At 49.4% G+C, this 16716-nt stretch overlaps 1 protein-coding gene across 3 annotated transcripts in view; it reads right to left on the reverse strand.

The window, feature by feature from the left end:
- Nucleotides 1–11684, reverse strand: part of NPRL3 (NPR3 like, GATOR1 complex subunit) — a gene marked incomplete at its 5' end in the record, with an annotated part of 35338 nt that extends 23654 nt beyond the window's left edge. For 2 of the 3 annotated variants that reach the window (XM_079718835.1, XM_079718834.1), the window contains 3 exons: nt 131–260; nt 7053–7122; nt 11567–11684. In XM_079718835.1, the coding sequence (XP_079574961.1) occupies nt 131–260; nt 7053–7122; nt 11567–11684 (318 nt within the window). Of the gene's footprint in view, nt 1–130; nt 261–4334; nt 4374–7052; nt 7123–11566 lie in introns of all 3 variants that reach the window. The other variant, XM_079718833.1, reaches the window with a different exon arrangement.
- Nucleotides 11685–16716: the final 5032 nt, after the last annotated feature.

The raw sequence follows: 16716 nt of genomic DNA on the forward strand, positions 1-16716 counted from the left end.
CAAGAACGCCTGTGTCCTTCCCTGCCAGACCCTCAGGGCCCAGGAGGAGGTGCAGCTAGGCAAGCACCTGATGCGATCTGCTGCACGGGGCTGCCTTCTACAGGCCCGCGTCAGCCCAGGGAGGGCGTACCTGGCCCAGCGCGTGCTGCAGCAGCGTCGGGTGCCCAACAAAACGCACGTTATCAATCTTCAGTTCAAACTTCTGCCCACACATTTCAGACTTGGTTGCCAAAATTGTTGCCAGAATGGCATCTGAAAACCTTAAAATTAAAAAAAGGGAGAGTGGAAAAGAGTTAACCAAGTGCCACAGCACCAGGCCTGCTGCCCCAGGGGTAGGGGGCTGCTGCGCGCAGGGTGGTTCTGCCCCCACCGCTGACCTGGAAGCTTCTGACAGTCTCCCTTCTTTTTTTTGGACACTGGAGATTTTTCCTTTATTTTTTATTTATTTATTTTTTGATGTGGACCATTTTTAAAGTCTTTATTGAATTTGTTACAATATTACTTCTGTTTTATGTTTTGGTTTTTTGGCCCCAAGTCATGTGGGATCTTAGCTCCCCAACCAGGGATTGAACCCGCACCCCCTGCATTGGAAGGCGAAGTCTTAACCACTGGACAGCCAAGAAGTCCCTATTTTTTAATTTATTTTTGGCTGCATTGGGTCTTTGCTGCTGTGCGTGGGCTTTCTCTAGTTGTGGCGAGTGGGGGCCACTCCTCGTTGCAGTGCATGGGCTTCTCATTGCGGTGGCCTCTCCTGTTGCGGAGCACCGGCCCTAGGTGCACAGCCTTCAGTAGTTGCAGCACGCGGGCTCAGTAGTTGTGGCACGCGGGCCCTAGAGCGCAAGCTCAGTAGTTGTGGTTCACGGGCTTAGCTGCTCCGCGGCATGTGGGATCTTCCTGGACCAGGGACCAAACCCATGTCCCCCGCATTGGCAGGCGGATTCTCAACGACTGCGTCACCAGGGAAGTTCCCCAACAGTCTCCCTTCTGAAGCAATCCCCAAGACTAGGGTCGCAAAGTCACCAGAACTACAAGACGGAAGGTGCATGCTGCCACCCTGGCCCCCGCCTGCATGGGAAGGCAGGAGGAGCAAAGCACCTGCCCAGAGAGGAGGAAGCTGCGGGAGCCTGCACGGCTTGTCAGGCTGGGGGCCTCCCCCACTGGCCCAGGTGTGCTGGGCTGCTCCCCTCAGCCCCCGGGACCCCCACCCCTCAGTGCTGTGCGAAGGCCAAGGGGAAGCACGAATTGCAGCGTATTGATCACTCTCCTCACAGCTCGGCTGCCCGGCCCTTCCCTTACCCTTAACACTTGAACCTTCCAGTTTTTATTAGGGAAGAAAGGTTCCAGACGCACTAGATGTGCAGACCCACTGACTGACATGGACAGAGGGATGGACAGGGCTGGACACCACGGAGGAGGAATGACTGGGTGCAGGTAAGAGCAGTTTGGATATGATCCCTGTAAAACTGCCCCTTTTCCAGGCTCTTCTGCACCTTTAGGTCTCCTTCCTGCCCGGGGGGGTGGGGGTGGGGAGATCAGATAAGGGAGAGTCACTGCAGGGAGGAGAGGACACTGCAGACTCTTATCTCAGAGCCCAGGCTCGGGGCCTCCACTCTGGAAACTCAGATGCACCGTGTCTAACCTGGAGCCAGAAGGCAGACAAGTCCTGTGCTCATTTCTCCACCTGGGGAAAGCATCTCCAAGTCCTGTGCTCATTTCTCCACCTGGGGAAAGCATCTCCATCACGCAGGTTGGAGGACAGGTTGTGCTGGGAGGGGCTCCAGCCTCCCTGGGGCCGCATTCTGTCCTAAAGAGCCCATCAAGGACAAACACTCAGCGTTGAGTCCTGGGCTTTCCCGAGGAGCTGTGGTGAACGGGCACCACACCAGATACTTCTCTCCAGGAGGCCCTTGCTCTAGGGGGAGGGAAGCACTTCACACCAGAACCCTCGCCTTCAGAGAAGGGAAGGGTGCTGCACACTGCTGCAACTCCAAAACATCAAACACCTCCAGGATAAACAGATCTAGGAGAGGGGCCACTCGCTCCCAGCTCCTCGCACACTGCAGGGCTCGCCAACCGATGCAGGAGTGACTCGGAGCCCCTGCAGCAAGGGCCTGGCTACGCTCGACTGGCACCGAGCAAGACAAAGCACGGGACTTCCCAAGCCTCTCCCCGCCAGCGGGTGGGGAGCCTGGGGGAAGGGGTCACGCTGGTGTCCAGCCTTCCTCCAGGACTGACGTGGTCTTCTAGACGCCCTAAGTCGCCCTGTGGCTCCCAAACAAACCAGATGCAGAGGGTCTGTCAGAATGGGCTGCCATTCCACTTGCACAGTCTGGGCTGCGGTCAGACTTTCTGACACCAATACCATCAAAGACATTCTGGGACACACGGCCCCCACAGCCGGAGCCCTTGGCCTCCCCTGTGGGTGTCTCCTCCCTGGAATACTGCTCTCTGGAGTGATTAAACCAGAGATGGAAGATTCCAGTGTCTTAGACCAGAATCGTTACATGCTTTCTTCAAAAGCCCCCAATGGCTCACTCTGCCCTGGAAGCTGCGTCTGGGGGCCCGGTTAGGGTGACGGAGGGCCCAGGGTGGTGGAACCTAACAAACACTGCTGCCCTAGCGCCTGACCCAGTGCCAACACTACCCGCCCTATCTGAACAAACACCTCCCTCTACTCTGCCACCCACTGACTCAGGACATACCAATAACAGATAGAAAAACAACCTCCCGACACCCCAGAGACTTCACTTTTTACCGTGATATCCAAAAATCTCCACCAAAAACCTCTGCTCTGCCACAAAGAGCCTCAGATGGGCCTCAGCCCTGGCCCTCAGCCACCATTCCAGAAACCTAAGTTAGCCGGGCTGTGGGATGGGGCCTGAGATTCAGAGGCAAGAAGTGGTGGCCTAGTTCACGACTATAAATGTCCAAATCCAAAGGCCAAACAGAAAGCGCTTTCCCCACTTGGGCCCAGAGAGGCCGGGGTCTCCGAAAGCAGCCAACCAGAAAGCCAGGTGCTGCTCAAGTTAAAAGCCACACTGCTGCTCAAGTTAAAAGCCACACTGCCCTAAGTGGCCACTCAGGGAGGTCCCTCTGCTGTTTGGCCACTCTCCTTGTCTGAGCAAGTCTGGCCCACACAGAAATCCACTCACCAGAGCTTAATATTACACACTGATGACAGAAAAAACACTTGAGTGGCTTTATACTTTATACAGCGTCTGCTGACATAACATGCACAAAGACAGAGTTATGTCCATCATGACATAACTGCCATAAAGAGCAAATTGAAACAAAAACAAGTGTCAATGTTTGTTTGTTCGTTTTGGCCACGCCACGTGCCTTGAGGGATCTTAGTTCCCTGACCAGGGATTGAGCCTGGGCCCTGGCAGTGAAAGCACCAAGTCCTAACCACTGGACTGCCAGGGAATTCCCTCAATATTTGTTTGTTGTTTCCAAAATTTAGAAAAATACTTTTCCCTTGTTTTGATGGTGAAAGGCCTGGTAAATATATTGTAACACAATAAAATCCCTGCTACAAAAACTAACATTCCTGTAATAATTTAGAGATTAAGAAAGAAAACACATTTAGAAAGATGCATCAGCCCAGCTGGAAGACAAGCCAAGATCTTCCATTCCCGCTGAGACACTTGGGAACAGGGCTTGTACTCTGACCTGGCCAAAAAAAGAAAGGACAGCACAGAAGAGAGCTCGACTCTGCCCCCTCCCGTTCTGGGGGCTCCCAGATGCTCTGTGCACCTCCAGCACCCAGGGGGTACGCCCTGTCGGGGATGGGAGGGCCCCACTGTATCCCTGCCTCCCAGAGAAGTGTCATATAAACCCCATGGGAACATTTTTGCCTCTAATGGGCACACACAACAGCATCCAAGCCCAAGCATCACATGGAACACTCAGCCCTTGGTAGAGACCCCCACTAAGCCCCTCTGATAAATGAAGGCAAGGAGCAATGATCAAGGGTCTCTCTGGGGGGCAGCAGGCGGGTGAGACAAGCAACCCTGCTCCTGCTTGCCAACCACCCTCCCAGGGCACGGTGTCTGCCTGGAGGAGGGGGCATCTGTGTGCATGCCTAGTCCCAGAAGTCCCTGGTGCCAGCCAACCCTGTCTTGGCACTCAGGTACAGAGAACCAGCTAACTAAGTCCAGGGGGAGAAAGGGCAGGGGCTGTGGAAAGCCTGGGCACTCATGGGGCACAGGGCAGTGAGCCTGTGTGCCCAACAGTCCTTCTCCAACACTGAGGGAAATCAGGAGTCCAGCACAACCACAGGAGAAGGCGGCAGGAACTGAGACAGAAGGACGGTGGAGAAGCCTTGGCCTCACCCCGCAGCCAACCGCCCATCGCCTGGAGGACACGGCTCGCTGAGACGGGAACAGGACCATCGAGACCAAACAAGAAAACACCAACTCTAAAAATCATGAAGAGTTACGAGGTCGTGATCCACACAGTGCTAAGGTCTGGCAGAAGTACCACCACTAACATTAACTACTAAGGTCAAGGCTTTGCCACACAAGCAAGAACAGACACTCCCCATGTGGAAGACGTACTGCATAGTCTTTCCACCAATGCTCCAATTCTTCCGTGTGAACCCAGGCTGGGCAAGGATGAGTCAGTTCCCAGAAGCAAGAGCAAGGCCAGAGGACCCCGGTCAGAGCCCAGCACCACACGCACTAGCTAATGCCTGGGCACAAGTGTTCAATCTTCTGACCAAACCGTCTCAACAAGATCAAATGAGCTCCCACAGGTGGAAGCCTCAGGAAAACTGCAGAGCGCTGATGAGTATCTCAGCCCCAATTCCCAAGGTCCTGTGGGCACCTGCAGAGCTGACCTCCCTAACAGGAAGACCGCACCTTTCCTAAGCTTGACCTTCAGGCCGTAGAGAAAACAAACAATATCCATTTTCTTCTCTCCCTAGTGAATTCTAGAAAAGGGTAAAAAAAATTGTGATGGTCAATTCCTGTACCCTGAAATACATCACCATCATGATTCATCTTATAAAACTAGCCCGTGTTCTAAGGCAGTGCAGCCAACAAAGCTTTCTACACGACGGAAAGACACTAAACCTGCGCCTTCCAGCACAGTGGCAGCTGGTCACGTGTGGCCACTGAGGCACATGTGAGCACCTGAAATGTGGTCAGTGCAACTGAGGAACTCAATTTCTTTCTTTCTTTCTTTTTTGGCCACACCGCACGGCTTGTGGATCTTAGATCCCCAACCAGGGATCGAACCCACGCCCTTGGCCGTGAGAGCACAGAGTCCTAACCACTGGACTGCCAGGGAAGTCCCAGTTTCTAATTTTATTTAATTTCAGTCCACCTCATTTTAAACGGCCACCCGGGCCAGGGAGGACAGCCCTGGGCAGCGCAGCTCTGCGTCCTCCCTCCCCTGAGGCCGGCCATCACCACACGCAGAGGCGACCCATCAGGCCTATTAACGTGCCTCTGACCTGGCAAACCGACAGGCAGGAATGTTCCACCGGTTGCAGAAGAAAAAGCACCTCTGAAAATGACAACCAAGGAAAATGGAGAATGGGTGTGAGGCACCATCACTGCGTGGCTCCGGGAAGATGTCTGGGCTGGGACAGGGCCCCCCGGGTGCCAGGGCAAGAGCAGGAGCTTGGCAGGTTTGTACAACAAAACGCAGCTGGGCCCCTGGGGGTACTGACCTGCACCTCTGAAGGTGTGGGGTGGGGAGTGGGATCACCAGGTGCTACAATGTGTTAAAATGACCAGATAGAGGCATTCTTCAGTTTTATGAACGTCTAAAGAGACCAGCTTGTCCTCCTGAGGGAACAAGCATGTCTGGGGTCCCGACAGACCCACAGCGTCTTATTCCCTTCCCCCGGTTTCCTCTCTTCATTATGCTAAATACAGAATGAATTTCCCAGAAAACATCCTCATGGTCATTTTATTACAAGCCTCTGAGAAGTAACTGCAGCAATTAGGTGTTGCTGGTCCTCCTCACAGACTGTTCCAAGAGCTCTTTCTGAATCTTCAGCAGCCCAAGCCTCACGTCACCGAGCAGGCAGGTGGCCAGCCCTGCTCTGAACTCTCCATGACACAGGTGGGGGACAAAATGCACTCAGCGGGTGTGCAGGGGCAAAAGCTTTCTATGTGCCTCACAAACAAGAGTTTGTTCCCTGTTGCCATCTTTAAAGGACACGACATCCACAGGCCTCTAAGTCAAGCAGGATGCCTCACAGGATATCCAGCAGCACCCCCCACCGCTGGTCCCTCTTCCAGAACCCACTCCCCTCAGAGATAGTCACTGGTCATGCCAGAGGCCCCTGACATCCTTACACAAAGGGATACAAACCACTCTTGGAAGTACACAGCACTATGGCAGGCATGGTGCCATGTCAGGGAACTGAGGGAAACCATACTAACACACTGCATGGCAAGGGCCCAGCGTGGGGACCTCAGCTACTTTCCCACAGACATTATCTCAAGCAGGACTGGCAATTAACAATCTTTTCTCCTTCATCTGGGCCTGAGTTACAATTCATTAAGCTTTAAAATGAACATAAGAAGGCAGAAGTGGTGATTTCTCAAGGTTGCCACCCAGAAAGCACTTCCCAGAGAGAAGAGGGGTAGCATGCACAGGAAGGAACAGGACCTGCCTTTCATCCGGGCCCTAAAAAGCAAGGGTCACAACAGCCCTGGCTCTCAGGCCACCTCACCACCTGGACAGACTGTGCTGCACCCAAGCACCTACATTTGACCTCTGGACACGTGCTTGACGACTAGAGTCTGAGGACAGCACCGCGATCTGCCATCCTGCATGTTCCTCTCATGGAAGATAAATGTCCTGCAGGGACACGGCCTCATCTGTTCTCCAACCTGCCCTACCAACCACACAGCCCACAGCAGGACCATGAAACTGAACCATGCAGAAAGCCAGAGACTGGCAACACAATCCCCACCTCTGTCTGCCTGAAACACCCACCAAGTGGAAAAGAGAACACAGGGTTCCTCAGGGGAGAAACCATCTGGGTCAACGGGAGGACCAGCCCCACCACGGAGTGACTGCAGAGCCCGTACCTGGAGTCGCCGTCCTGGTCCTCGGCATGCTCTCTGGTGCTGTTGACAGCGTATCTGCTACGAGGCTTACCTGAGTGAAGGCAAAAAGGGGAGAACAGCTAAGAAAACAGGACCCATCCACATACAGGAAGGTTGCTGAACCATTAAAAGTGATGGCTTCTGCTCTTGGATTGGAAGAATTAATATTGTTAAAATGGCCATATTACTCAAAGCAATCTATAGATTTAATGCAATCTCTATCAAATTACTCATGTTTTTCACAGAACTAGAACATATAATCCTAAAATTTATATGGAACCATAAAAGATGCAGAATTGCCAAAGCAATCCTGAGGAAAAAGAATGGAGCTGGAGGCATAACCCTCCCAAACTTCAGACAATACTACAAAGCTGCAGTAATCAAAACAGCATGGTATTGGGACTTCCCTGGTGGCCCAGTGGTTAAGACTCCATGTTTCCACTGCAGGGGGCGTGGGTTCAATCCCTGGTCGGGGAACTAAGATCCCGCATGTCACATGGCGTGGCCACAAAAAAAAAAAGTTTTAAATTATAGTTTCCAAGAAGTTGTGATAACATGGGAAATGCTCTTGCTACTATGTTAAGTTTAAAAAAAAAAAGGGATTATATGTATGCACACATGCGCACACACACGCTCTCAGTGTACGCTGGCAACTAGGCTGGAAAAAGCACAGGCAAAAGGAAGAATTTTTAAATGTCCATACAGCAATATCCTTCATATACAAAAACAACAATATCTTACCCAAATAATAACGTTTAAAGACTTAAGGACAGGGACTTCCCTGGTTGCGCAGTGGTTAAGAATCCGCCTGCTAATGCAGAGGATATGGGTTCGAGCCCTGCTCAGGGAAGATCCCACATGACGCGGAGCAACTAAGCCCGTGCGCCACAACTACTGACTCTGCGCTCTAGAGCCCGTGAGCCACAACTACTGAGCTCGCGTGCCACAACTACTGAAGCCCGCGCGCCTAGAGCCCGTGCTCCACAACAAGAGAAGCCACTGCAATGAGAAGCCCGTGCACCGCAACGAAGAGTAGCCCCCGCTTGCCGCAACTAGAAAAAGCCTGCACGGAGCAACGAAGACCCAATGCAGCCAAAAAATAAAGAAAAAAAAAAAAAAGACTTAAGGACATTTATCACAGGCAAGTTTTTCATGTACATGAGGCCCAAGAAGAAAACAGAAATGCTAACGGGTGACGAGAATGAAAAGAGGACAGACTATGTTCCAGAATGAGAAGATTCAACATAAAGATCCCGTTCTCCCCATTTAATCACCATGCTTAATGTGACCCCCAAAACAATAGCAATGGCTTGGGAGTGGGGCCTAACACAGTCATTGCTAATGTTTACAAGGAAAGCAAGCAGAAACACCAGGATGATGCTGAAGAAAAAAGGTGATGATAAATGACTAATGCTACCTGATGGTATAACACACTATAAAGTTACAATAATTCATCTGTGTGGAACCCACACATAGATAGATTATTGGGAGAGGTAAGAAAAGTCAGAAAACAAACTCAAATAAACACGGGAATTTAGTATGCCATGAAGGCAGCAAAACTAATCAGGAGGGCAACGTGAATGAGTCCATAAAATGATGCTGGGACTAGGCACCCACACGGAAGAGAAAGTTGTACTGACTCTGAGCCAACCCCTCTCCAGCCGTGTGTGGGCTGCATGTTCCCACATCCTTCATCCATCACAGCGCCTGCTCCACAGGGCTCCAGAAGGCAAATGGGGGCACACACACAACTCTCAGCAAGTGCCCAGAAAATACCAGCTCCAGGGAGGAGCCTTCACCTTACACCAAAAGAAACGCATTTTAAAAACAAAAAGGTAATATAAAATTAAAAAGACCAAGAGTGTAATGATGAATTTGTACTATTAATAAAGAATGGTTGGATGGTCAAAAAAAAAAAAACAAAAACAAAAACAAAAAGATAAACATTCCACGGGGAAACACGAGAGACTCCTTTTGTTAATAATCTTGGAGACCAGAAGGCTTTTCTATGTGTAACAAAACTCAGAAACCACGAAAGAACAGACTGAAAACTTGACTCCATAAAAATCAAAATTCAGAGGCAGGGCTTCCCTTGTGGCGCAGTGGTTAAGAATCTGCCTGCCAATATAGGGGACACGGGTTTGAGCCCTGGTCTGGGAAGATCCCACATGCCGCGGAGCAACTAAGCCCGTGAGACACAACTATTGAGCCTGCGTGTGTATAGCCTGTGCTCCTCAACAAGAGAAGCCACGACAATGAGAAGCCCGAGCACCACGATGAAGAGTAGCCCCCGCTCGCCGCAAATGGAGAAAGCCCACGCACAGAAACGAAAACCCAACACAGCCAAAAATAAATAAATAAATAATTTATTTAAAAAAAAAAAGCTCAGAGGCAAACTGGCTAAATATGTACAGCTTTGTCAAAAAGGTCTATTTTTATCCTAAATATATAAAAAAACTCCTTCAAATCTATAACGAAAAAAAATCAAGCAATCCAAGAGGAAATTAGGCAAAGGTTATGAATAGGTGGTTCACTAAAAAGGAAATCCAAATGGCTTTGAAAACAGGAAAACATGATCACTCTCAGCTGGAAGGCAAATGCCCATTAAAACTATCAGATACAATTTTTCACCTATCTCATTAACAAGCATAGAAAAATCTGATCTATTAAAAATACATAGCGGAGGGGCTTCCCTAGTGGCACAGTGGCTCGGAATCCGGCTGCCAGTGCAGCGGACACGGGTTCGAGCCCTGGTCCGGGAGGATCCCACATGCCGCGGAGCAACTAAGCCCGTGAGCCACAACTACTGAGCCTGCACTCTGGAGCCCACGAGCCACAATTACTGAAGCTGGCATGCCTAGAGCCCGTGCTCTGCAACAAGAGAAGCCACCGCAATGAGAGGCCAATGCACCGCAGTGAAGAGTAGCCCCTGCTCGCCACAGCTAGAGAAAAGCCCGCGTGCAGTAACAAAAGACCCAACACAGCCAAAAATAAAATAAATTAAATAAATTAAAACAAAAAAACACAGCAGATTATCCCCTGGATATGAACATCCCATTTCTGTGAATTGATCATATATTCTGCAGAATGAAAATATATATCCATAAAGGACATTCACACTGTATTAGCAAAAGATTGGAAACAACTTAAATGCCCATCAACAGAAGACTGGATGACTAAGTCACAGCAAGTTCCTCCCATGATTCTGATAATTCTGAATCTATATCCAAGATATAAAGTGAAAATAAAAACAGGGCAGAACAGTGTGAATCGTGTGCTCACTCGTGTTTAGAAAATAAAACAATGCATGTATATGCTTGTATTTACACAGAAGGTTTCGGAAAGATGCACAAGAAAATGGTTAACAGCACCTGACCCTACAAGGGGATGTGGGTGGCTGGGATCGATGAAAGAACTTTCTTTTCATAATCTAAATCCGTTTGTACCTTTAAAACTTTGTACCATAGTTAGAAATTTAAAAGTAATTTTTAGGGCTTCCCTGGTGGCGCAGTGGTTAAGAATCTGCCTGCCATTGCAGGGGACACGGGTTCGAGCCCTGGTCCAGGGATCCCACATGCCACGGAGCAACTAAGCCCTCGCACTGCAACTACTGAGCCTGCGCTCTAGAGCCCACGAGCCACAACTACTGAGCCTGCGTGCCACAACTACTGAAGCCCGCATACCTAGAGACCGTGCTCCACAACAAGAGAAGCCACCACAATGAGAAGCCTGCGCACCGCAACGAAGAGCAGCCCCCGCTCGCCGCGACTAGAGAAAGCCGGTGTGCAGCAACGAAGACCCAACACAGCCAAAAATAAAATAAATGAAATAAATATATGTTTTAAAGTAATTTTTTAAATCACATAAATTACAAATTGAACATTCATGATAGTGAAAAACTGCAGGTAACCTACACGTCCACCTATAGGGAAAGGGCATGTTCTTACCAGACAGCTGTGTACAACCAAAAAGGGAGGTGATCTGTTTACTAGCTTGGAAAATGCTCCAAGGCAAATGGCCCAATGGAGAAAAGAGCGACTGAGAACAATACATCTATGTGAGAGGGGGAAAAAACCCAAAGCAATAAACCATTTTTCTATGGAGGTATATTTGGTGTCTATGTACAGGAGGAACAATTATGAACATGGTAAGTGGTTATCCCTGCAAGCGAGGGAGGAGCAGCAGAACTGGGGGGAAGAGGTCAAAGAAAACTTCCGATGTACCTGGATTTCGTACTTAATCCAAGCTGAATACATTCATACGGTGCTTTAGCTCTTTTAAAAGACCAGAGACACCGATGAAACGTTAGCAGTAGTGGCTTTGGCGTGCTAAAACTATGAGTGGGTTTTTTTTCCCCTGCTTTTTACTTTTCTATCCTTCCCCAACACTCTTGTGACGAGAAGGCACCGCCCGTAAGATAAGAAGGAAAAAGGAAACGACTTCTCCGCTAACGGCGAGGGAGGTGGTGCCAGGCCCTCCGCCCGGCGCCCACTTACTTGTCTGGGACGCCGGGTGCTCCTGGCTCCTCTGGAAGGGGTACCTGAACAGCAGCTTATTGCCCCGGCTCCCCGAGCTCACCAGAATCACGCTGATGGGGCTGGTGTTGTCCCCCATCCCGCCGGGGGCCTGGGGAGGGGTCGGGCCGGGGCCAAGGCCGGGACGCGGCGGGGCGGTGGGGACCCCCAGGAGGACGGGCCGGGGACGCGGGACAGAGAGCTCTGAGGACTGGTTGGGGGCGGGGGGCGAGGGGAGCCAGGCCGACGTCTCCCGCGCGACAGTGACGCAAACTAGGCGCCCCCTAACGCGGCCGGCGACGCTCGCGAGACTCGCGCAACAACACTGGGCAAACGCGCATGAGATGCCTGCGCGCGGACCGAAGGCGTTTGCGCAGGCGCAGGCTGCCGTGTGCGCAGGCGCGAGGCCGTCTCTCGGTGCTGTGCTGGTGCGCATGCGGGGCGCGGCCCCTTTCTGGAGTGGGGAGAAGAACCAGCGGGAACGCTAGTGGGAGGGTGCGGCTGGGTTAGTTGTACGTTCAAGGAATCTTTCTCTAAATGTTGCTTTCTTCGTTATAAAAGGAACACTTGCTTTGGGCAGAAAGTTCTTTCTTAGAAACATAAAGTACTAAAATAAAAAAGTTTTTAAAAAATTACTTCAGTGGATCACGGACCTAAATCTAAGAGCTGACCCTGTTAAACTCTTAGGAGAAAACACGGGGGTTAAGTCCTCGTGACCTGGGGCTAGGCAGAGGTTTCTTAAATACGACACCAAGTGCACGAGCGACCAAAGAAGAAGTTAATTGGCCTGAATAGAGTTGCTAACTTTTGTGCTTCAAAGGACGAGACCAACAAAGTTAAAAGAGCGCTCACGAACCGTGAGAAAATGTTTGCAAGTCATATATCTGATGAGGGAATTGTATCCAGAGTATATATTTTTTATTTTATTTTTTATTTATTATTATTATTTTTAATATTTATTTATTTTTAGCTGTGTTGGGTCTTCGTTTCCGTGCGAGGGCTTTCTCTAGTTGGGGCAAGCGGGGGCCACTCTTCATCGCGGTGCGCGGGCCTCTCACTATCGTGGCCTCTCGTTGCGGAGCACAGGCTCCAGACACGCAGGCTCAGTAGTTGTCGCTCACGTGCCTAGTTGCTCCACAGCATGTGGGATCTTCCCAGACCAGGGCTCGAACCTGTGTCCCCTGCATCGGCAGGCAAACAGAATATATATATTTTAAACTCTTACAACTCTACAAGAAAAAGACAAGTAGCCAACTGAGAAGTGGGCAAAAGACATGAATAGATATTTCCCCAAGGAATCTAGACAAGTAGCCTGGAAGTACGTGAAAAGATGCTCAAACATCATTCCTCGTTAGAGAAATGCAAATCAAAACCAGAAAGAGAACACATCACACCCACTAGGATGGCTATAATCCAAAAGAAAAATGACAAGTGTTGGTGAAATTGGTATCTTGAGACACTGCTGGTGGGAATGTAAAATGGTGCAGCTACTGTGGAAGACAGCCTAGCCGTTCCTCAAAAGGTTAAACAGTTCCAATATGACCCAGCAATTCCATTCCTTAGTATATACCCAATAAAATGAAAACATACATCCACTCAAAAACTTGTACTGTGTTCATAGCACCACTATTCATAATAGCCAAAAAGTGCAAATAACCCAACTGTCCTCCAACTGATGAATCGGTGAATCCAATAAGGTATAATCTATGCAATGGAATAGTATTCAGTTATAAAAAGGAACAAAGTACCGATACATGAGTGAACCTTGAAAAAATAGATACTGTATGATTCCATTTATATAAATGTCCAGAATAGGCAAATCCTTAGAGACAGAAAGTAGATTAGGTTGTCTGGGGCTGGGGTAGTTGGGGGGGGGTGACTGCTAATGGGGATGGAGTTTCTTTTGGGTGATGAAAATGTTCTAAAATTGTGGTGATGGTCACATAACTCTCTGAATATACTAAAACCCGCTGAACTGCACACTTTGAATGGGTGGAATGTATGATGTGTGAATTCTATCTCACAATACAGCTGTTCTTAAAAAGTAAAAAAAAAATCACCCCACCCACCCCATCCCAGTCTTCCCCCAGAGATTACTGTAGTGAAGAGTCTACTGCAACTGTTTCCAAATCTTTTCAAGCACATCAGATGCATGAGAAAGTAACCAATGGGCTAAGGAATGATATTTTCATTGCCAAAGTAACCTCTTGCACTGAAGATGACACAAACGTGTATTTTGCAGGACAGATTCATGGGTTGAATCTGCCAGGATAACGGGTACATGCATTTGAAATGTCTCAGACGTTGCCCACCAACATATTGCCCTGCCCAGGGCTGCATAGCATGGACTTTATTTTTTCCCAAAATTTCAAAAAAGAGGAAATAGTGTCTTATGTTGCATTTTTTTATTACTGACGAGCAGAACTAACTGTATCACTTGATTATTTGCCAGAGCCTAAGAACTGCTTTCATGTTTCCTTTTGGGTTGTTTGTCCTTCTTTGATGTATTTTTATTTTGTGAGGGTTAGTTACCCTCTGTTAGAGATTCTGCAAGCCTTTTTCCCAGTCTAGAATGTACTGATTTTATGTATCATCAAACGTTTTCTGAGTTCTCCCCCAGTTCCCATGAATGTCCCCAGAATGGAAACAAGGGCACAGGAGCAGGATGTGAGGCTGGGAGAGCTGGGTAGATGGGCTAGCTGTGGTAATGGGGGCCTCCCCACAGGGGGGTTGGGAATCTGCGGGTGCCCAGACATAAGAACCAGGACTCTGACTCAGGCCTCCTTCCTCCGACTTCCCTGGACATGCTGCTGCCCCATTGGATGGTCCTATGGCCCCAGAACCTGGCTGTCCTTGGGCTGGGGGAAGGCCCAGACATGGAGAAACCACCATTCCTCAATTACCCCCTCAGGGCCCGCTCCCTGGTAGCAACCTTCACAAAAGCATCCATTGTTTATTTCTCTGGCTGTGTGGCTAATGTCTTTTTATTGTAACAAGCACTGGAATCCATGAATGGTGATGGGAGCTCACCAGGATCCCCACTTCCAGAGGTCCCGGATACAACCCTTCCCAAGGCCCAGGTGCAGGGCTGTCGGAGGGCTGGACTGGAGGAACCCCTGGGGTCCAAATCCCACATCACCTTCACTGGCAGCATCTCAGTCCATGTCTGTCTGTCTGTCTGCCTCACTGGGCTGTTAGGGAAACCAGGGCTCATGGTCACTCCCTGGCCAATCCAGCCTGGTGCCGGCAGCCAGAGGGACCGAGGGTAGGCTGGCCCTACTTTGGGCCTCAGGTTCCCCACCAGTAACGGCAGTGGGAACAAATGGTCTCCTGAACAATGACATGCCCAGGCCCAGCCTCTGCTCACTGCAGGGTATGTCCTCAGACTCTTCCCTGCCAGCACCCCACACCTCTAAGTCCTCATTTTAAATTTAAATAACTCTCTTTAGTAACCTGCTTTTTGGAAGGTAAGTGGATTCTTGGAAACAGAAACTCTTGACCTTTCCTCCCAGCCTGGGTTCTCCCCCCACTCCCCGGGGCAGGGCCAGAAGGCTCCTTGGAGGCCAGGCCTTATCAGTCCTGCCACTTGGTCTGGGCCTGATAGAACCACCACCGACTGCCAGAGGGCCAGGCGGGGCTCACAGACCCTATCTCAGACCCACCTTGACATCTCCACCATCTCTGCCCAGAAAGAATCATTCACCTACAATAGGAACAATAATCTTGAATTCACGCTGCTGTGCCCCAAGGTCACATGGCGACAGCTCATCCCTCTTAGAATGTGGTGGAGGCTATTCTAACCCCCACCCGAGGTTAAACCAGGGAAACTGGTGCTCACAAGCTACCTGACCCTGCCCAGGCGGGTGAGGGTATGCAGATCCCTCCTCCATCTTCTGCTGAGACCAGGGCCCTCTGAACTCAGCCCCAGCTACACAAGCTCAGAACAAGCCTGGGGCTTGGAATTCGGCCCAGAGGCCAGCAGGTTTCAGCACCCTGAAGTCCTGCACAGGCTCAGGCCCCTCTTGTTTCAGACGGGGAATGCAAGGCCCAGAGACAGAAGACCTTGCCCACAACAAACCTTGGTCTCCTCTGCCCACTGGGGCTGGTCCCCCTCCACTGAAACTGAACGTGTTTCGTAAACTTCCCGAGCCTCTGTTTCCTTATCTTAAAACATGTCATGATAATAAAATACAACTTCTCTCACAGAGCTGTGAGGGTCAAATACCCAAAATGAAGAGTATCGGTCTATGCCCAGGACTTAGAAAGCACTTGGTAAATGTTAGTTAGGGCCGCACAACAGACCTCACCTCACACCACACAAAATCAGTCCAAGGTGGACTGTTGCCCAGCTCAAAGGACCAAACAGTAAAGTTCTTAGAAATGTAATACAGAAGGTTCACTTCACTGAAGCCTTCAGTCCAACGCTTATTCCACTTTCTTAAAAAATTGAGGTAAAATTTGCACAACGCAAAATTAACCATTTGAAAGTGAACAGTTAATTCAGTGACATTTCGTATATTCGTAATGGATGCAACCATCATCACTAACTAGTTCCAGAATATTTTCATCATTCCCCATCCTCCCCACTGCCCTCCCCCCAGACCCTGGCACCCACTCATCCACTTCCTGTCTCTTTGGATTTGCCTGTTCTGGATGCTTCATATAAGTAGAATCACACCATATGTGGCCTTTCACATCTGGTCTCTTTCACTTAGTATAATGTTCTCAAGGTTCATCCATGTCAGGGTGTGTTGGTGCTTCATTTTTATGGCTGAATAATATCTCATTGTATGGAAATATCATGATTTGTTGATCCATTCCTCCACTGATGGACATTTGGGTTGTTTCCACCTTTTGGCTGTTGTGTATAGAAAGGTACAACATTTTTAAACCCAATTTTAAAAATCACTAAATTTTATTGCATTAAAATTATAAACTTCCATTCAAAAACAGTGCTAAGAGAGTGCAGGCAAGGTACAGACCTGGGGGATATAAGATACATGAAACTGACAAAGAACTTATATCCAGAATATTTTTTAAATTCCTATAAATCAATAAGACTGGCAACACAGTAGAAAAATGGCCATGACTTGGAAACTTCAAAAAAGAGGAAATCCGAAGGACAGCAAATA

The sequence above is a fragment of the Hyperoodon ampullatus genome, assembly GCF_949752795.1.
Source record: "Hyperoodon ampullatus genome assembly, chromosome: 14".
Taxonomy (NCBI): domain Eukaryota; kingdom Metazoa; phylum Chordata; class Mammalia; order Artiodactyla; family Ziphiidae; genus Hyperoodon; species Hyperoodon ampullatus.